The 23,165-nt window shown below is 38.6% G+C and overlaps 1 protein-coding gene across 3 annotated transcripts in view; it reads right to left on the bottom strand.

The window, feature by feature from the left end:
• The window catches only part of NPNT (nephronectin), a 47,226-nt gene extending 24,779 nt beyond the window's left edge, over positions 1-22,447 (bottom strand). The window contains exons 1-4 of one of the 3 annotated variants that reach the window (XM_008635677.2): positions 22,326-22,447; positions 14,877-14,927; positions 6,925-7,017; positions 634-753 (exon numbers count right to left, since the gene is read on the bottom strand). In XM_008635677.2, the coding sequence (XP_008633899.1) occupies positions 634-753; positions 6,925-7,017; positions 14,877-14,927; positions 22,326-22,413 (352 nt within the window). In that variant the 5' untranslated portion in view covers positions 22,414-22,447. The remainder of the gene's footprint in view (positions 1-633; positions 754-6,924; positions 7,018-14,876; positions 14,928-22,325) is intronic. The other 2 variants (XM_017736752.1, XM_017736751.1) reach the window with 2 other exon arrangements.
• Positions 22,448-23,165: the final 718 nt, after the last annotated feature.

Here is a 23,165-nt window from a genome sequence, read left to right as displayed (position 1 = left end):
AAAAAAAAAAAAAAAAAAAAAAAAGAGACAAAACTACCACAACTGTAGTAAGTTGTGTTATAGAATGCAGTCCCCAGAATATAAAGGCTAGTATGTACTATAGACTCTCCTGGACAGTACTGCCAGTTTAAAAATGGGGCATCTCTAATTAAAGGTAATTTCTCTCCCCTTCTCTCTGCCCAGACATTCAAAATAACTGCTTTTATGGGAGCAAGTAGGAACCTGATCTCCAGAGAGATGGCAGTACAGTTTTTATACCAGTCAAACAACCAACATCTGCAGCGTTAAAGATTTTACATTATAAGGCCACAAGGCAGCAGAACTGCAGGTGTCTTGCTGCAATGAAAACTGCAAGCACTTGTCCTCGAAGGCCAATTAACAGTGATTTACAGCCTTGAAGAATGCTTTGGGGGAAATTTTTAATAAAACTAATACAATCAAAACAATTGCTCTTGCTTTTTTCAGCCTAATTAAACTAGGAAAAAAAGGAGCTCGTCTTGTGCAGCTGCCTAACTTCCAGCAAGATTAATCTTTTACTTTGGGACTCATCTTCATTTCACAGAAGTTTCCCGGGGAAACTCGAGCAGGGATTTTGAGAAGCTGGAAAAGAGCAAGCAGCAAGGCTGGCCGTACTTGAGCAGGTTCCATCTGGCATAAGCATGTAGCCGTTCAGACAGTAGCACTTGTAGCTGCCGTAGGTATTCATACACCGGTGTTTGCACGGCCGCGGCTTTAGTCCACACTCATTCAGATCTGAAATGAAGGGCACAGGGGAAGAGGGTGGGAGAAGAAAACACACAAGGCATGCATGGCAAAACTACTGGTCCAAGCTGCTGGAGAAGGAAGGAAAAATATGGCAATTAGATTTTGATATGCAGTTCAGCTGATAGCAAGTGTCCAGAACATCCTGCACGAAGCGTTGTTCATCCCTCTGGCCAAGCAGCTAATTTTGCTTGGTTTCAAATGCATCTTTTAAAAAATGACAGTATTAGTATTAGATGAAGAGCCAGCTGTTTCATTAGGCAACACACAAGCTCAGGCTGCCCACATCTTGCCACTGTTCATGTTGATGCCATGTCCAGGACCAGCCAGCATTCGGAAGGAGGAGGAGGAGAAAGAAAGCAAACATCACTCTGCAATCATTATCAGCAATTCTGATAGCAATTCAGGGATTCACTATCATGCTTCAAAATTAGTGGCAGAGGACAGTAGGAAAGCTGATGCTAACCTACTTTAAATAATCTCACAGAGAAAATTTATTCCTTATCTAGAAAATACTAAAAAAAAGTATCTGGCATCAGCTATATTCGTCAAGGACTATCCATGAGGGCTAGTATTTCAGATCTGCAATTTAATACAGAACTAATGACTTGAACTGAAAATATTCAGCCTACAATTTCCATATTAGTAGACAGAACTTCAAACAAGAAGTAAAGATGGAGTGACTTCCTTCAGAATTCTCTTCCAAGAATATGTGTTGATTTTATCTGAGTAAACCAGAATATTTTGTTACTTATTTTTATTGCTAGTTATTTGTATAGTGATGAACAAAGATAACAACAGAGATGAAAATAATAGATCTATCCACAAATCCAGCCAGCAAGAACTTCAAAAACGGAGTTATCAACCCTCATCTCTAATACTGCACCATGCTTTCTGGAGGTCTGTTGCAGACAGAGAATCACCATTATTTCCAGAAGTTTTCAAAGACCATCTCCCAGTATTAAGCACTATCTTATCAAGTGTCCCTCAATCCATGTAGTAGAAAAACAAGCCTCGAGGCTCCTATCATGTGGTAGATACCCACACACAGTAGCCACTTATAAAATGCCAGCTGGGGAGGTGGCTGATGCCTTCTGTGGATTAGAGGTGAAGGCTCAGGGCTAAGATGCTGAACCAGAAAGATAAATACAACTGTGGTTAAAATGAAGTCAGTAATCCATTGATTGCTTTTTGGAACTAAAGCAGAAAACTTAACTTGGTCTATGCAGTAAATGGAGTGAGAAAGGATACATTCGCTATGGAAGTGAAGTTAGAGAAAACATTGATTCTAGACAACTACACCTGGAGTTTTACAAGTTCCTAATGTTTGGATTTTAAACTTGTCCTGAAACTCTGTAATCACTTAGTTTTTGAGAGTAACATTCTTCATCTTATTCTCTTCAGGCAAACTACTTTTAAATGGCATTGTAAAACTGAGAAATGCATTCCCTTCCATTTTGACTGATAAAATGCAGAGCCATCAAGTGAAAATACATGTATCAGACTACAAAACATTGATGTAATCCAAACTCAGCCATGAGGATGTTGCCTGTTATGTCACTGCTGTTCCTGAGAGCTCCTAACAGTGTTTATGTTATCATAAAATCTGCTGTCTTCTGACCTACTTTGTTTCCGTCTTCATGAGGCCAAGGAATAGCGAGCATCATGCAGACATGACCCTCCCAGAACCCTTCCCCTTATTTCATTTTCCAAGATTTCGGGAAGAACAGCATGTTTAAGGACAAGAATATTTCCTGCTCCCCTCTTCCACAAGAGGGTAGTGGTAAGGGATGTAATTTTCCATTTCTTCCTGTGTAAGGCTGAACAAGATGTTTCCAGGAAACCTGAAGGGGAGTATTTTCTCCTCAAGTGGTGAGGAAGATCAGGCGAGCCTAAGCAGGCCTTCAGTGAGGAAAGACTGCCAAAATAAGGGCTGGACCTGTGCATGACAAAGAAGGAGTGACGACCACCTCTGCAGTCTTCCTGTGGATCACGTGCTGCAGAGACAGCACCGCTTTTCAGCTCTCGCTCTTTGGGAAGCGGAGAAAGTTTCAGCAGTTTCAAGGAGAACGTACTTCTCACAACAGGCACTGATGCCACGTTCACAAGAATGTACCTGCTGGGTTTGAGAGAAACAGTTGTAGAAGAATGCACATTTTCTCCTGCGAAAGCAGGATCTTCTGCTAAGAGTTGTGACTGTAGGTATATGCCTAGGTCAAATGGAAATGCTGCAGATGATTACGCTGCAGGGGAAGGACAAGTTTTCATCGTGGAAACCTTTGTGTAAGAAAAGCTTTACACAAAAATCTTCAATCATAAGCTCACATTTTGAAAGGCAAACTTCTCTTGGCAGCAGGAAAAAAAGTTGCTTTTTCTTTTTTCTGTAAAACATACCACAAGTAGGCAGTTCCTGACAGACATTATAGCTGCATTAACATATTTATTACACATGCAATGCATCTGTTTTAAAAGTCATTGCTACATTCAAAAACTCTGTTAGCATTTGATATCAATTCCTAAACATATCCCCAAGGAACCCACAGTATTGAATATACTGATGTTCACTGACAACAATCATTTTGAAGTAAGAAGAAAAAAAAGTTCTCCTAGTCTAAAATACCTGTGTTTTAGTATTCTTCCTCTTTTCTACAAAAAGCATCACTTCACAAAATAAAGGCATAACAGAGCTAAGTATAAAACACTTAACTAGAAGTGGGGAGAGAATAAGGAAAAAAGTAACACTGAAATTAAGTTGATAGGGCAGGATTTTGACAGCGCCTTGTGTCAACTCCTAGTGCTTAAAATCCACTGCACTTCAGCTCCTAAGTTTAGATACTCCTGAAGACTTAAGAACTGTCGTGCACTGACTTCCAGAGTTATGACCACAGACTCAAAGCTGAAAACAAGAATTTATGAATTGTTCTCGGTTTATTGCCTTGCATAGAGTATAGGTTACATTACAAGCCTTAAAATACTGGATCCTTCTATAGGATCGAATTCTACACCACCACTTGATACAAAGCATTCTTAGAACAGAAATGAAAGCTCTGGTACTGACCAATACGACAGCTCTTAGTAACATACTATGAGAATAGTATAAAGTGCTACACTATTAAAAAGTTTAACAAATCCCTTTAATTTCTTCGTGGGGATGTCCACTCATGTCCTGTGTTTGAGAATTGCATCATTCAGCCATTTAATTTCCCACATTGCCTACAATTGCACAGCCAATTCAAAACCAGCATTCTTGATTTCAGAGTAACACAAGACAGCAGAGACATAAAAGCAGATTGACCATTTTGGTCACTATGGAAAGCAGCTTTATAACAAACACAAGCTGCTGAGTACAAGTATTTTATATCTAAAGAAATGAAATGAAAATGTGAGTGCAAGGAAAGGACAAGAGTGTTATGCTGGCAAACCCAGATGTGACTCCTTTGACTGCGGTGTTGCACCACACATGATCTTGGACCAACTTCAGTGCACACCCAACAATGGGTCACTTATTTCTAGGCAGATTCAATACACTCTGCTATTTTCTTTTAATTAGCTTCTGCAGACTTCAGCACTCGGACTTTTTCTGCCTTTTTTTGTCTGTTACCTAACTTGGATCAGGCAACACTGAAGTCAAATACGCAATACCACATTTACCCAACTCTGAAAATAGAAAGCCAAGGACCAGAAACCAAGTGCAAAAATTAAACTGTTATCACCATACTATAAACAGTAGATCAGCATTCATTTCCAGCAACTGCAATCACACTAACATGTCAAACTCATAAGAGATTTGTATCACCTGAAGAGTTTTGTTCACAACTTAGTCTGATTAATCAACTAGTAGTGAGTTACCAAATTCGGAAGTTATCAACCCTCATTTTCTACAACTTCCAACTTTATGTAAATCACAGTTTTGACTTTATCTAACCTGATAAACTATTTCCATCACTATCACTTTACAAAGGAACTCAGAAATAAAAAAGGCAGGCTCTGAAAGAACAGAGGAAAAAAACAAATGCAAGGGACAACTGTGAGTATGGTGGAGAGTCAAAACTTTTCAGAACACAGACACACAGCAGCACCAAGGAAATACAACCAGCTATTTGCTCTGCATGCTAATGGCACTGCAGGGTCAGCTTTCATATCCTGGCCATTGATGGGTCTATCAGCCTCCACCCCTTTAAAAGAAATTGCACTCCTGTTTGAAGCTGTGCAGGTAGGAGGAGCACAACACCTGAAACACAGGACCACCTCACCCCTTGATGCTACATTTCTTGCATGATGATCCAGGGGGTGGAATATAAGAGCTTCACTGCTCTGACCAAGTGGACTTGTGTACAGCTGCACATCTTCACAGAGCACGGAGAAGGCACGATAAAAATCAGGCAATATGCATTACTTCATTTATAAATTAATAAATATACATTATATCAAGGGCAGACAAGCATTTCTAGTGGTGAACTCTGTATTATGTTCCTAGAACAAATCCTCTTTCACCAAGAACCTGAGCATACTTTAAAGCCCAGAACCTCTGACATCCCAGAAAAGACTTCCATCTCTGAAGGGGAACTCCAACATTTCTTCTGCCAACATTTCTTCTGCCAACATTATTCCTTCTGTTACTATTCTAGAACAGAATTGAGAAAATGGACCACTGACTGAACAGGACAGGTGCTCTATTAAGGTATAATAACAAAGGTCAATTTTTCCTGTGCCATTTGAATCTCCTCCCAGCAAAAGCAGACTCGGCATCCACTGTGCATTTCCAAGTCTCACCCAAACACTGAATCAGCACTGGCAAGAACACAAACCATGACCCCAGGAACAGCTCAAGGGTCTCACCATGTAGTAGAGCAGCAGCAGCCACCTGAACTGGTGCACATTTGGGGCACCAGTCAGCAGGCATCTCAGAAGCCTCATGTACATCTGCCAGGGCAGCTTTGTCACCAACACTATGCAAGAATATTTCATCAATACTGCCCAACGGGCTTCCTGTAATAACTTATCACATTTTTTCCTTCCTTAGCATTTAGTGGCAAGTAAATAGTTCAGTTTTCAAGACTGAAGCCTCCAGCAATTTGCAAAGCATTCCTTCTATATTTTTTAATTAGTACATATAAAAACTGTCACACAGACATATAACAACTGTTAGTTCACTGCACTGTTTTCTTAAAAAGTTTTAGACTGACTAAAATGCGTGTAGAATAAAATCGTAACAACCCATCCTTTAAAATGTCAGCCCAGAGTAAGGGGGGAAAAAAAAGACAGGATAATATAAGAGATGACAGAAACTTTTGAGAAAACTGAAAAACACAACACACATTTCCACATCAGTGTGGGAAGGATTAGTAGATCCGAAAATAAATACATATCTGTTTTTAAAGAAAATAATTCAGTTTAAAAAACATGTCATAAGAAATTTAGCAACATCAGGCTACATTCTTGAATAAGAAAATTGTTCTAAATATCACACTTTTCTACTATACTCCCTCAGCACTCAAAAAATGCATTCATTTTTTAGGCTGAGACAACTGCAAAAGAGATATAATTGAGATATCTTCGTATGTGAACGCATCTTAGCCATCAAAGTCTGATCAATCACATATTACAATACTCTAATTGTTTGTACTCTATGATCTTTATACCGTTACATGCTTTGGACATAAATTTTGAGAAAAAAACCCCAAACAATGAAACAGAGAAACTTCATCTTTACACCAACCCTTCAGTACCCAGTAGTTTATTGGAACCTAGTTAGTTCAGGATTAGAAACACTAAAATAAGAATGTATGAATTATGGGGTTTTTAATAAAACAAATATTATTTCACTATTCAAACCTGAAAATTGTGACTTTAAAAAAAACAACAATCCTGACCATAAGGTTTAAATAATTTGTTTCAGATTAAGGAGAGCAGGTAACTACCAACTATACATTAATCTCATTGATTTCTTCTGAATTAAAGCAGTTTTTCCTCCATGTCATCCCACTGCAGATATCAATCTCCCTATGAATGTCAGCCTCAAGACCAGAACTGCTGCAGCAATAGCAGACCTGGTATATGAGTTCACTACTCTATATACACGGGTGACACACACAGCATTGGTGGGGTACGGTAGAGAGACCAACAATACTTCCACAATTTCAAAAATAAATTCTTTCTTACCTTGGTTGCAGGTTTTTCCAGTGTATCCTGGGTGGCACTTACACTTGTTTGGCCCAATGCATTCACCATGTTTGCACCCTGGCTGGCATATAGCTGCAAACAGAGGAATACTCATTATCTTTGCACTCCAGTCACAGCTGACAGTGCTCTACTTTAAAATAAACAGCAACTACCTAACAAACAGTAGTACTGTCTATGTTCCTCCCTTCAGCAACATTATATGCTTCACTGTTAAACATCAGGTGCACTTTCAAATACTTGTGGGAAGAGGGAGATACCTGCTAGTAGTCTATTTTTGCACAACAATACATGGTGCTGTTTGTGGGATACTAAACCCTTTTAATACCTAACCAGCAAGCAGCCACTGTGCCTTCACTTGCTCTATGGATGTATGTACTATGATTGATGCCATTGCATTTGGCAAACCTGGAATAGTCCCCAGCTGTGCAGAAAATGAGTACGTCAATGTCCTGGGCAACACAGAAAGCCATAGTGCAGTCACCAGTAGCCAGTGGCACAGACCACACAGTCCCACAGATTCACCATTTTCCTCCATGATTACACAGCAACACTCTACCCCCTTACTGAGCAAAGTTTTGCCTGAGTCTCTCCCTTTTGAGCATTTGGATTCTGGCATGGGAATTACTTTTTCTTTCATTTTGGAGGAAGAAAGGACAGGGAAAAAGCAACACTGACTGTAATATGCTGCTTTGCCACTGCACACATCCAAGTCACTTCTCAGAAGATTTCAAGCATTTATTATCCACCCTGCTCTATAGATACAGTCTCAGAACGTACAAACCGTAACTCAGAAGTTATATACAGAAAATAAACAGAGAAATAATAGTTATAAAGCCAGTTTTTGGTACCTCTCTCAATATGACACAAACAAAATTCATAAAACAAACTTTCAAAACTTCAGTAACAAATAACAAAAGCATTGCTCTTGAAGAGATGTAAGAATTCATGCACAAATACATTTTTACTGATGTAGGATTAGCCAACAGGAATATTTTCCTGCATAAATGAAAAACATTTAACAGATGAAAATTTTAAACAGCACTTCAAAGTCTTTTGCATTAGAAATGTTTTTCTATTACTAAACCCACTGCTTCAACCCACTGGAAAAATGCAGTATTTACTATGCTCTAAGATGTTGTTTATCATTATATGGCAAAATGCACATGCACAATCATGGTGAGCTCCCTGCTAAACCAAGATAGACACAAAATAGACAGAAATCAGATGGTAGAATAACTTGAATACCCTGTAACCAGGATTTATCTATTTACCCCAGCTTACAGTTTATTTTATAAAGTAACAGTATCATTTGGAATTTGCAAGTACCTAACTAGATCCAGATGCAATATTAATCTGACAACAACGGGCTGTATCATAAAACTGGATATATTAAGGACGTAATTTAACAGAAATCTGCCAGAACACACTCAAAAATGTAATTTGCATGCAAGCCAAGCTGTTCAACAGGGTTGAATTAAGCAAAATTTAAAAAGAAACAAGATACTAGTTCTGGTTGTGGAAGAACTATCCAAACAGATCTCTGATGTTCTGAAAATCTTTTCCATAAGATTCAAAGCATCCAGAATCAGCAATTCCCGCAAATATATCCAGAGAAGCAACTGTTAGCATAGAAGGAGTTTGCTCCAGTTTTAGGACTGCATTTGCCCTTCACTATCAGGCATGTCTCTTGTTTAAGCTTAGTATATATGTATAATCAGTGATATATCCTGAGAGCATAAAAACCTGTTTTAAGCCTACAGCTCTGCTCCTGATGGATCTTCCTAGTACGATGGGGAAGTCTCTTTACAAACACTTGTTAAGGAGTATCTTAAAAGGCAACAGAAATACAAGATTTTTTTTTTTTCCCCCACAACAAACACTGTCTGGAAACAAAGAAATGGGATTCAGGTTCAGAAACACGTCTCAATGGAAGTGTAAGGGACAGGAGCTTCTCAGACTACTAAAAGGTTATGTGTCAGAAAGTGTGCCCTTGGGTAATAGACAGATCTGACTGAAGAGCAACTGATAGATCATGAGACACTTCTAGAACATTGTATTTGGAAACAATTACTGCTTTTTAATCACTGTGGTCATAAACAGAAGAAAAAGTTTTTGCTTAAGAGTTCATTTAGATGCTGAGATTATCTTCCTGACATCACAGACCCAGGTCTAATTAGAGGTGATGGTGGCAAAATGAAAACTGTGAAGACCAACTTCATGACTTTAAAGTCATTAGGCAAAAAGAAAAGTTGGGATCTAAGTACAGTAGAGAAAAAGAAATTACTATAAATATGTTTTTGAAAACTTCTATGAATTTTCAACTGCCCTTTAGAGAAGATCCATATTGTGAAGTGGGATACACTTATTTAAATCAGTTCTTTTTAAGAAACCTGAAGTACCATGGGATCACTTTGGTGTAAAGTGTAACAGCTCAGTAGCTGAACCTGCGGCAATTTTAGTTTAGCTGAGTTTTTTAAAGCCTTGGTCCCTCCCTCAATTGCAGAGATTGTATATTATTAGCTGCTCAGAGAAAAAAAAAGAATCTCATACTTGAAGACAAAAAGACTCGTAAAATTCAGTAAGGAAATGAGATTTTCATTTCATTTATAAGTTAAATGCTCCTCTAATTCAAAAGGTCAAGCACATTTGTGTTGGGAATCAGATGGTTTGTTTAATTCTCGCAGTTAACCAAGTAGGTCAGATACCATACTGAACAAAATTATGTATTAGTATTTGTTTAAAACATATACTATACAACTTCTACAGATACAAAACATGCAACATAGGCCCTGTTATTACATCAAGAAATCTGATCTATGAGTTCTCCAAGAGTTTATCTAGTCCAACACACCCTAACAAATGTAGCTTTATACCATGCAGGACTTAATGTCTTGTTTGACATACAAGTGGGTAACTGCTGATCTAGTCTACCTTCTAATCTCAAGATAGAATTAAGAAATGCATTTAAATCACATGACAGACATGTCTCTTTTCTTTTTTAGAAGTCTCAGTTAAAGACCTCAGCCCCTCACAGCCTGCAGCTCAAGAATCTCTATTTCCCCAAGGAAAGCTTCCTAATGACTAGCAAACCATTATCCATAAAGTCAAAGTAATTATAAAATGTTGGAGGTTTTACACATTAAATGGGTATTTGGAAACCTTTGTTTGCTGCCAAACACCGTTCTAGAAGAAAACCTGTTTATTAGAGTATATTCTATGAACTTGGGCTACTTCAGCATCATGAATCTTATTTAGACACAGCTGAAATTCAATACAATGTTACCAGTGAAGAATTTCAATGTACAGGAGGAAAATGCTTTGCAGTAGGCTTAGCAACATCTTTAGCTCAGCCAACACCACAGATAAATCTGATGGCATTTCCTATGGGGAATCAAGCCATCCTCAGGAAAAAACTTGTATACATCTTCCGATTAACTTTACTGGGGCTTTGCAGGGTGCTCAGGACTAAAGAATCAGATGATTCAGCCAAGTCTACATGCCTGGCTGGGGTCCCCACTGACCCCTACCAGAGTGACCAGGCCCAGAGCAGTGGGTCAGCTCCAGCTCTGCCATCTCCAGCCTGAAAACCCTTATCCAAAGGAGAAGCTGCCCCTGCATGGCAGCAGATCCACTCACTGACTGCCAGGAAACTCTATTTGAACACTGGCAACAACCAGACCCAGGTACAAAAATAAGCTTAAGCCAGACTTTCAGCATTTCTTTTAATAGCAGACAACTATTTCAGCTGTATGGTATGAGTCTGAGCATTCACTACATGTGCTGATGTGACTGGGTGTTTTAATTCTCCACTCCACTTGTTTTCTTGCAAAGTTCCAGATACAACAGAACAGAATACTTAGTCACTCTCCTCACACACAGACACATGGAGTTTCTCCACTTCTTTGAAAACAAGTAGACTCACAAGTAATGGAGGAAAAAAAAGTCTCCCAGTTACTATTTTTTGCATCTTGACAATTAAAAAACTCCTCCACAACCAATAAACCATCATTTCCTTCCAAGTGACCCACATATGACTGAAATAACCCATGTCCATGGATTTCAGCCTGTTACGTTAACACTTGCTTCCCTACTAGGGAAGAAGGAAATGCAGACAGAAGAGTTACATCAGACTGAGAAAGTCACTCTCTTAAGCAAATAGGGCACTGAAATCCAGAAGTCTGAAAAAGGCTGCCAAAAATCAGTAAAAACTTTCTACTCTTTATAATAGTAACTGTTGTAAACAGAAGTTAAAATTATACTTGCATAGACAAGTGCCACTCAAAATAAGACTGCTAATTTACTGTTGAATCAGTATCAGAACAGACCTACCACTTCTCCAAGGATTCCTCTCTGAAAGCTGTTAAACTGCACTCCCATTGGATAAGAATGTGGACTGAGATAGACAGAACAATAATCCTAAGCACAGCAATTTTCATCTTTAGTCAAGTCTTGCTTTTTTATCTGTGCCATAGAATAAACTATAACTAAACTTTCCTTTTCACTTTATTGACCAATTCATTCAAGAGATAATCAGCAAAAAAAACCTGGTCTCATGATTATTCATTTCAGCTGGGTCATTTCAAAAGGGGTTTTTTTGGGTCAGATGTGAAGATTTGTTCTGTCTCAGTTCCCAAGGAGGTATCCTGGAGCCTTTTATTTAGCCATAAATCTAACCGACTACCTATTTTCACGGCTGGAAAGAACTACCTTTTTCCTCCAAAATAAGGTCACAAATACCACACTTCAAGTTTCACTTAAACTTCAGGACAAATTAAACTTCCTGTAAAAATAACACAAGGAGTTGAAATGTGAACAGGTGGTTTGGGTTTATGATTGGTTGTTGGTTTTTTCTTTTTTTCAAGTGTGGAAGCGTGGAAGAAAGAATTTCTGGTGAAATGCACATGCTGTTAGCATGTGTTACGCTTATGCAAAAGCCAGAAGCCACCAATACTCCCAGCCACTGCTTGCTGTTGGTGGTATCCGAGAATGACTCAATCATTCTGAATTATTATTTTTTAATTGTTGAATAAATACAACAAGTGAAAAACACATTCAACAAATTCATTATGGGTCTATAATGCTGGGGTTTTTTTGAATTTCATCTGTATTTTCTCACTGCACTCAGTTCCCTCAGAACTGCTTTGGAAGTACCCCTCAGACTTGGTCAGCTCTGCACCAAGCTGCCCACTTTTGAGGGCATGGGTGACTACCACATATCGTCCCCTCCATTCCTTCTCTTCTAGAATTTTAGCATTAATTATTTATTTACTGACTACCAAACACTATTTGGTGGAGTCCTAACCATATGATTGCACTGCCTGGTTCCTACCTTACTAATTCCTCTTCATTTGTGGCCAACAATGGAAATCCCTGAGTTTTCTTAATAGATCTCCAGCCACTTAAATTCTCTTTGGTTTTCCAACACTCCTAGCTAAGCTTTTCATTAAAACAGGACTGAGTATAATTCTTACATTCTTCTTCTCTGCTTTGCCTCCTAATTTCTGAACTTTTTTTTCATCTCCCTGAAGTTTAAAATTATGCACAGGAATACCTGCATCTGAAACAAACTATACTAACCATCTGCCTCAACCGCCTTGCTTCTGCCCTCTCTTCCCAAGTAATCTATAGCCCTCTACTTATTCTGACTCCAGACCCCAGCTCCTTAAAATTCAATTTGCTCAGGCACAGCAAGTAATCTGCACAGCAGCCCAGAAATTATTACATAATGTATTCAGCTTCACAAACCTTTATTGGATCCTCTTACACTGCTGGCTGCAGAACAGATTTCCCATCTTCAGATTGTTTCTTACATTCTCCCAGTGCTGACTTTCTAACAAGACTTGCATGTTGGTGAAAGAGGCTTTCCTCTATGCTGCCTCCTTCACCTGAACCTGGCTGCCTTTCTCCTGTGGTGCTCACAGACCACAACACGAAGTTCCATAATACTTCTCTCCCTCAGAGTCAGCTGCAGCTCATATCTCTCTTTTTCTGTTTACTTCCTGCAATTCTTTGTAAATTATGCAGTCGCATAAACATGCTCAGGAAAATGAAACTGCCTTATTCACAGTAATTTTGATCTAGGATCCCAAAGGTACAAGCTAATTTGTAAAATAAATCACTGTAGATCTTTCAGAGTTGCATATTTCTTTTTTGTTCAACTACATACTTCAACTACTCACAACTGCAAGAGAACACATAAAGCTTATCCCACCTCAAAGTTACTAGAAGGTGGTAAAAACAGCTCATACCCATAACTCACATTAGAGAATTATTTCTGAAAAAGTGACTTTGCTTCCCAAGTAAGTGTATTAGTAGTCACAGCATATATCTCTGCAGAGATTAATAAGCCTGACTAGGGCAACTGGGTATTAATTTTCAGGTAATTCCATCTGCACAATTCCTTACTCTATTTTTCTTGGAAGATAACAAATGTCCTTGACCAACTTCCGTAATTAGAAACTAATAATAACATCAGACAAAATGGCAGTATCTAATGCTGAACATTTTTTCTCAAATTACTTGCCCTTGTGACATTCATGCTGTCAAAATGCATCCTTATGCTTCCATCTGAAACATACATTCCATTAAGTAAGAGGCTCCTAATGTTTTATGCACAACTCCAACACTTGCCTGGGTAAATCAGTTACTCAGTTTGCACATATGATTCTGGTAACAGCACATTAACACGACAAACTGCAACCGGTGTGGGCTATTCACTGCAGTCAGTTCTTGGCTTGGCTATGTCTGCTGCCAAACATGTTTCTAAACCACACAGACAAATCCAGACCCTGATTTATGAATGCCTTACTATTCAGAAAAGCACTAAACCACATGTATAACTTAAGCATGGGTAGCACTGAAACCAATAGGATTTAATGAAGTCAGTAGAAGTTAATCTAATGCTTATACACTTAAATACTGTTTTTTAAAAATCGCCAAAAACGAGAACTAACACATGCAAAATTAGAAAAGCAAGAAATACTTCATGCTTTACAAATCTTTGTGTTTGCATTTCAAGTGGTTTACTGTAATTGTTTAAAAAATGGTACTTTATCATCTCAAATGTCTGTTTATTACCTGAGTCGTTCTATGTGTCTACTGAATTCGACCAGGTAGAAACAGGATAGCATGAGTGTCTCTGTGTGGTGACAGAAGACAAAACTGGGCCCTACCGATATTTTGTTTATTCGAATATAAAACATACACTGGCTTCAGCAGAGTAACTTCTGGATCACAGCAACAAAGCTGACTTTCACAGCCAGATGAATGGCTGAGTGCTCTCCTCCTCCCTGTCTGAGACAGTCCCTCTGCCACAGGGATATGCAGTAAGACACATCAATTCCTAAGCGGCAGCAGCCTACAGCCCTGGGTACCAAAGTAAACTATGCTGATTTCATTTTGCTCTAACATGCCAGGTTCTACACTGCTGGAGACCAGGGGCTGTAGAGTTTTCCTGTTTTGGGAAGGACAACCTGTAGTGGAAGTGCAAAGCAGGCAGTGGGGGGCAATAAGTGCCTCTGCCATCCCAAACTAAACCCCCACTGCATGTGATTCAATACCATGAAAGCAAATTAGGCCTCCTAAGTCTGACAGCTTGTAAATACATTGCTGGGAGTACAAACAATTTGCAGAATGGGAAAAAATATTGCACAGGGCTTGAGGGTAAAGTAAAGAAAAGGAGTGAAAAGGGGAAAGTGTTGTATTTTAGAAAATAAGTACATCATTGTATAGGCATCTGGGATAAAAGAGCCCTGTTAATTTCTTTCCCCCCTCATCTTCCCCAAATCAAACGTTAAAAAAAATGAAAAAAACTAAAAACATCTATATCTTCTTGTCACATATTATAATTTTTATGTAAACTTATGACTTCAAGGCCATAACTCCAAGTCATAACCGTGCCAAAATTATTTCAAGAAATATGTTCAGCTAACCTTTGGGCTGGCACCTTAGGCTGGCTATTCTCTGCCTTAAGACGTAGAACGCTGCAAAACAAATATCCAAAAGAGAAATTCCAGCTTTTTTTTTTCTCTGTAAGGAGGATGGACTTGGCTGTGGTTTTTATCAACTTGTTACATTCCTGGAGAATTACATACATTCAACATTCAGAGCTTTTCTGAAACAAAAAAAATTCTGGTACACATTTAGAAATGGAAATACTTTACATCAGTATTTCATTATGAGATTTAACAAATACATTCTGATAAATAAGAGTAATTAAATATAATGACGTGATGCTATTCTTATTCAATCAACTAAGGAACTACACTTTGCCATGTTTCATATAGAAAGTAGTTGTAAAAATTCTTACATTTCACCATTCAGGTTCACTGTTTCCATCAACAGAACACAAATACTTTTCTTAAAGACACAGTATCCTTTAAGTATAAAGTAATGGGTACATATTTTTAATTTAATGCTGCATCTCCACAGCTCAAACATAAAGGCTCAGCATTTGGATGCTTATTTGAGAGCAATTAAAATTACACCCATTTATATGTATCTGAACATCTGCAACCAATAGACATGTTGAATTACAAATTTACTGGTCATTTTTATAATGTTTAAAAATTTAATGTCATCTAAATTCAAAGTAATACTTAGAAACCTTCTCAGCGCTTGCTACCACATGAAACAAGATAGGCTACAAAACGTAAATAAAATGAAAACATTGATATATGTTTCAGGCTATTTGAAATCAATTCATTTGCCAATAAATTTAATGTTAGCAGCATGGCTTGTTAGGCTACACATCCTTATGACAGCAGGCTGGGACTTAAGCAACAGCAGCTCTTTGTACTTTAAGTAGCGTGTGACTGACAAGGGTTTTCTGTGATTGCAACTTATACTAATTTAAATTAGTTTTAACTAGGAAGTCCCTTAGCTTTTTTTACAGTGGAAGGAAGCTCCTCAGGTTGTTCCTGGGCTTTGAGAGAAGATGCAATTACAAATACACTACAGCTGTAATTGGTCAAATCATGTTACTGATGACAATTCCTTATGAAAAAGTGGGCTGCAAAACTACTAATCTGCATACAAAGTGCATGAGGAATGCAGCAGAGAAATGGAAAAGGATACTGTATCTTTAACACAGTGAAGTCATGCTTTAAAGGCATAAAGGTTCTAAACTGGAAAAAAAAACCTGAATAAAAATAGCAAAACCTCATTTTTATTCTTGCATAGCAGTGTAAAGCAGTGTTGCAATTCTGTATAAAATGCCTTTTCTTTGAAAAGTACCAAGGATGCACAAAAATACCAGTCATTTTATAAGAAGCAGATGTGCTTCATATCAGTATTTTTTAAACATTGCCAACACAGTGCATTAATTCAGACTGTGATCTTGCAACCACAAATTCAGCAGCAAAACTCTTACAGACTTTAAGGATGTTTCTCCTAATGGATCAGCCTCCTAGAAACCAGTATTTTCACAGCTCATTTTTGACACAATCATGGTTTTATTTTTGTGCATCGTGGACTATACAGAATTGCCATTTCCACTGAAAGCAATGTTATGTGCAAGAAACAGAAGCCCTAAGCAGCCCATGGCCTCCTCTCCCATTGATGTCTCAGATGATTTATATGGGTAAACTCCCATCAACTTTTGTGTTAGCTATACAAAATCTCCCTCTATGCATCAATGAGAGCGCAGCCACCACTTCCTCCCCCTCCCACCACCTCACACCTCTGTGCAGAGATTGCACAGTACGGGTGCACAGCCTTTGAGATCATTAGGACAGGAGCAGCAGCACAGACACTGCAAGAGCCTTCCCAAGCACCGAGAGAAGGCAGCAGCATGCACAGCTCCCAGCAAAGCACTCAGTTATGCCTGCATCTGCTATACATTGACTTGTACAAGTTCTTCTCTCTCACAAGTCCTCTTTAGAACTTCCTGAAATCATATGCTTTCTACTAGGTTTGGCTAAATCTAAACACTAGCCTGACATCCTTCAATTAACACTTTTATAATGATGCAAAGCTAAGTGGAGGTGTAAATTGATGGTTTGACTTTATACCTTCTTGACTGTTCTGTCCCTAGGCTTTTTAGCCAACTGTCAGGGGTTTAGTGCAAGGTGATGGGAAACGACTTTGTTGACCTATTCTGGATTTGCCTCCTAGGTAAAACACTCAAACCTCAGCACAGGGAGATAACCAGATGGAGTCACAACAGATGGACTCTCTGAAAGAGCACACTCATCTTCACCACTTCTTGAGACAGACTTCATAGACTTTCTTATTGTTTAAGGAGAATTACACACAGAAATGGGTGAAGTAATCAAATATCACTGCTTAACAAACCCACGTTCAGTGAAATTTTATTCCTGTTAAGCATCTTCCGTTGGTCAAAATTTCCATCCATCAGACAAAATCTGCTGACTCCAACAGCCACACAGACTCCAGTCAGCAGAGGACCAGATAATAGACCTGCATTTGTTTATAGCAGCTGCAGATCCAACATTCTATTCTGTACCTATGTCAACACAACAAAAGGAACCATTTTTGCCATCACCTCTAGCAAAGGAGTTGTCCAAACCGTAACACAGAATGAGAATTCAAGCCACTTCATGTTGCTTTTCTTTTAAAAATCCTGCTTAACCTTTTGAATCTATGTTAAAGTATTATCTCTTTCTACAGTTTTTGACTGTTAAACTGCAGCTAAAATGTCGAAGCAATCTTTACATCTGTAGTGTATCTTGACTACATATAACTGGTGTACAAATCAATTACAAACAGACACACAGCCAGGTTCAAAGCAGGTGTATTTTGTTCATGAAAGGCACAAACATGTGGAAACCATTTTTATAGCTTTTGAAAGAACTACAGAGATATTTGTAAGCTGGCTAAAAAAGAGGCAGACAGACCATTAGTTTCAAGAATAATTTTGAGGGAACCTGGATAGAGGAGTGGCAAAAATACCCACAAGGAATTATTTGTTGCATTTGTGCACGATGAGTTCAAGGACTCATGTCCCAACTTGATTTTCCCTGTGTCCTTTAAAAGCCCATTGAATGGGTTCTGGGTTAGGACAACACATTCAGTACCTCAGATGCAGTTGCCTTACAATGCAAAAGTATTTAGAGATTAAAAATGCACTACTTATATCTGCTTTCACCAAAAACACTCTGTCACAGGAAGTCACCTCCCCTACTCTGAGAAAAGAAACCCAGAAGAAACACTTTCTACCCTTACTTTTGCTCTGGGTTATAGCTGAGCTGTGTGCACAACAGTAAGACATAAAGCAAGACAACAACAACCCTATTTTTACACATATTTAATCAGGTACTTTATCAACATACCATCTTTCACAGAGGTAGGCTTTTGTGTGATTACTCCCACTTACAGCTATTACTCCCACTCCTACTAATTAAAGTGTGAGTAAATCCTGCAGGCTGGGCAACAACATAGGATTTTTGGACTAATTCCAGGTGGGATATTTAATATCTAACTTTAGTGCATTGATGCTGTGAGTCCATCAGTATAAAGGATCACTCTATCAATGATGAGGACACTCCACGGGAGCTAATAGTTGGTGTTTAAACAACACTTCCGCTGCTTCCAAATTAGCCTTTCTACACACTAGGTTTAACTAATGAACCCGGTTTACAAACCAAATCAAAATGTAAGAAAATCTACTTAGTTATGTTAATGATGGAAGACATGCACAGTTCTAAATCTAAGCCACTAAACAAGTGTGGATGGATTTTCAATTTACAAGGACTAAGAAATGCCAACAAATTTGAGTTACATTTGTTCGGCCCCTTTGAAAATAGGCCTATATTTTTATCAATCTCAAAATGCATCTAGTTGCCTAAACATGGATCTCACTTGAGTGTTCAAAACCTGCAAAAAAGAAAAAGAAAAAAACCAACCTCTTTCAAAGTTCTTGATTATTTCGGCCGGAAGGACACCTTCTAAGTGCATTTTCTGGAATTGGAAAGGGCATTTGGAAAGGGAATTTCATGTCACTGCAGAGTGAATATTCCTACTGGCTGAGATGTTACAGCTGACACTGACAGGTTCTGGACAGAAGTTTACAGACAGATCAGACCTACATGCACAAGTCTTGATTGGTGTGAAGAGGAGACAGAGGATGTTGTAAAGAAAGAGTGTAAATTAAAGGAGGACCCTATTTCAACTTCTTCTTACATATTTATAAGAGCAGAAGACAGCTGAGTTATGCTGACTGGCGTTGCTAAGCAGCATTAAGCGTGGTTGTGCTCCACATGCACTCCTTTGCCAGTCAAAGGGACATAAAAGGAATAACTACACACTTCACAAAACCAAGTTTAGCTAACACAGTTCAGTTTCCATATGCAGCTGTATGGATGGATTATGGATGGAAGATCAGGAGCACGGAGTTACCAAGGCTTAAGGCCCTCATGACACTTGTCAGCTGCGCCACACTCCTCCTGTGTTAGAGCTGACATATCCAGGCTTAAGCATTTGTCACAATTAAACCATTACCTTAAATCACACAGTTGGTTTAAACAAACACATTTTTTTCTCTGTGGCAGAGGGCATGACCACATATGCTTGGTGGAGCAGCTCAGCTGGACGGCAGAAAACATATCCAGGTATGTTAGCAACCGCTTGCCCTTGCCTCATCGCAGTTCAGGTGCAAACTGGGACCACCCTGCCATGGATCTATGTGCCTGCTCCACTCTGGCTCCAGCAAGGCTCTCACCTTATATTTGTTGTCAGAAGGATAAATTCAGAGATAATTAGTGCCCGCATGGTAAATTACGCATGAGTAAGCAGGTGAGAGTCCAAAGGTGCTGTAGCAGTTGCAGGCATATCCAGGATGGCTCAAACTGGTTTGAAAAACAGCAGTTACAACTCACTAATAAAGAGCTCAGCATTATTGCCTCAATATTTGAATCTTCTTTTTTGGAGACATTTACAAATTGAGTCTCACTACTAATTTTTAAGCCTGACTCTATACTTGTTTTCCTTGTACAAGTACAACTTATACTAAAAACACACAGAAAATGGTGTTTTCTAGTTGAGAAAGCCTGACATCTCTTTATGCCACTCATTTTGGGGACAGGGATAAGAGCTCTACCTTTGACCAGAGAGAAAGCAGAAGAAGTAATCATGCACTTGGCTTTTTGGAAAATTTTCAGCTATATTCCTTTGTACAGTAAAATACCCAAGTTTTCCTTTGAGGCCAGGAATGTTGCCTTCTGTGCCAGGTTAATCCTTCATACTGGGTGCCACATTCCCAAGGTGGAGAGCTGACTACAGATTTTCTATTTGGCTGCAAGCACTAAAAAGATTCACTTTCATTTAGCGTAATCTCCTGCTTTGTGATATGTCTGGAATTTTCACCACCCGCAACTGGGGCAGATTTTCTTGGTTTATTTTGCCAATAATTTGTCTCCCGTCTAAAATAAAGAAGGAGCTTCTGATGGTTTTAGTAGAATTTTCACCCAAACATCTGAGATTCTTCTGAACCACCAATTCAAAAATTATCAGTATACAAAGAAAAAAAGGGGGGAAAAATGCCTTTTGGCAACTAAATGATAATTGTATTCCTTTGAAAGTCTGGTCCCAATTACTGGGGATGACCACAGAAAATACCTATCAACATGCCTTCTAAATATGCATGGAGACTAATTTGTGAATAATGTACTAAAATGCAGTGGAAGGAGGTGAGAATTCACCTACCTTTAGCCTTAAGGAAAAAAAAAGCATTTATAGTATCTGGAAAAGCTAACACTAAAATTACCCCACTGACAAAATTCAAAGAACAAAAAATAAAATATACTTTCTGTGTATTATTACTTTTGTCTCAGTTTCAATTTTTAATTATGAATCTTTTGATAGTATCACTTTATGTTATTCCTGTCTCCCAAGATCATAAAAATGCAACCACAAATCAGATTTGGTAATAATGAGAAATTGACTTCCACCTAAACATGAGCTGTAATTTATGGTCACAACATGGGAGACAACTTGTCTAAGAAAAGGGCCACAGTGACACAGTAGTCTGGACTCTTTTGGTTTTGGTTTGTTTTTTTTTAAACAATGCAAATTATTGATATTTGCCAGTTAAGCCTTCATAGACTCAAAGTTTTAAACACACAATGATTTTTCAAATAAAACTGCATCATGAAAGGTGAACATAGATCCTATTGCCTCTGGAGTAGCCTCAATCAATCTACTACATATTCTCCTTCCTTCTTCATAAATATTCACACTAAGGAAAGGCATGAATACTTGTTACCAATTAGAGCCCTAAAAATCAAAATTATTCATGGTATGGCCTGGGAGGTATCAGCCTGAGAACTCTGCATCAAAGAAACAGAATGAGACATGTTGTATTCCAGAAGTACTTTCCATAGCATTTTACTAGTCATCTTATATATCTATTAAACACTGCGGGCTTCTAACATATTTGGGAAGAGAGAAACCAATCTTGATGTTTACAAATTTGAACAAAACCTTTGCTGAGAGTTGCATTTCCAAGGCTTTTCCTATCTTTTGCCAAATACTTGCCACCTACAGTCACTGCCCTGCAGACTGTGAAACTTACAGCATTTAACAGGGATTTACTTTGAAAATGACTTGGCAGAAAATGATCTTGTCTACATATGTTTGTATCTAAATTTTAAAAAAACCCCAAAAACTAAGGACCAGTGTTTATAGGCTTGCTCTTGCAAAAACTTCAGGATGTCCCTCATGTATGAGTGTTAAATACATGAGCAAGCATCCCCAGTATCAAAGGCTGTAATTTTAACAAGCTGAGGTCTCTACAACACTCCTAACAATTTTAACTTCTACACAGTACTAGCTGCCTCCACAATACCTATTGAAGGTGTAGTTAATGATGAAGACTTATCTAGTTGCTTATCGTGCAGTCACATTAAAGATTCTAGATAGATGTGAGAATCTCAGAGATGTTTCTCTTCACATGTGACCCGATAAAAGGATGCTGTCAGGCAGATTTATTCCCTTAGTTTGGGGTTACTGAAAGAATACTTGAACTTAATGCTAATTGGAACATTTCCATCAATTTTCTAAGCGAAATACAAATAATTTGGGTTTCCTTCTTGGATGCAAATATTAATGCCCTGCAGTACCTGTAACATGACTCAGTGTAGTTACATCATGTTATCAGATCAGAGCATGAGACGAAGCAGAAACCAAACCAAAATTTCCAAATTCTCATTGCCTCAACTCCATTTTACCCTACCCCTTTTCAATCCTGTTAAAAACAGACAGAATTTTAACGTGACAGCATCCTTCTAAGTCAGTCAGGTTCACACGTGCAAAAGCCTAGGCCCTACATTGTAAGGATGTGTGTGAAGACACAAAAAACGTGACTAGGCGTGTACAAGCCTTCTCTACAAGTGAGTAGAAGCCCCAGCAGCAGTGATACTCACGCTGGCACTGTCCCCAGGACACTCGGGCCCAGCCCCAGCAGCAGTCAATTCTGCTTCCAAATCGACACAGTCCAGAAGATGAGAGCATTTGTCTGGGCCACCTGTACAAGACAGTTCAACAAAGTCTAGTGAAACACTTTGAAAGTAGCTAAAATCATCCTAGAGTTAAAAAAAAAAAAAATCTACCAACCAACCAAAAACCCCAAAAGACAAAGAACACCAAAAACCTCTCCTGCATAGAGATACAAATTTTTTTTTTTTTTACTTTTTTTGAAGAGAGTAACTGCTCTCAGCTGAGCCTAGGATATTCCTAACATTAATAGTTTGTTTAGTTCAAAAAATGCAAATGACAATAGGCGAAGAGAGGAAAAGATAATTAGGGTAACTCAGCAAAGCCTGAAAAAAGCTGACATGCTTTGCATTACACTCACTGCTGCCACTCCCAGGCTGGCACTGAGCAGTTTTAGAAGTCTGAAACAGACTATAGTATGGAATAAATGCCATCATAAAGTTTGGGCATTGTTTTACTTCACAATATATGGCAAAAATTTCTCACAGATACGGCCAAACTTTCTCATTGAAACATTAAAGGGAAAAAGAATAAAAACAAAAGCTTCTTGGGCTGTTAAGCAGAAATTAAATACAAAGGGAAAGCTGCAGTCTTCCCTATGTTCCAAGGAAAAGATACCACGGCCGCATGCAGTTATAAAGTATTTACACAAATCGGTAATGTCTTTTTAACGACAGGCTGAAGTCCCGTGAGCGCTGCACTTGAACAAACCTTTAAAAAATAAGAAACCCTGGGAAGGGCGGGGGTCGCGCTGGCCGCTCGTCCCGCCC

Source organism: Corvus brachyrhynchos, unplaced genomic scaffold (genome assembly GCF_000691975.1).
Source record: "Corvus brachyrhynchos isolate BGI_N302 unplaced genomic scaffold, ASM69197v1 scaffold175, whole genome shotgun sequence".
NCBI classification, from domain to species: domain Eukaryota; kingdom Metazoa; phylum Chordata; class Aves; order Passeriformes; family Corvidae; genus Corvus; species Corvus brachyrhynchos.
This window is presented reverse-complemented; position numbering and strand designations above follow the sequence as displayed.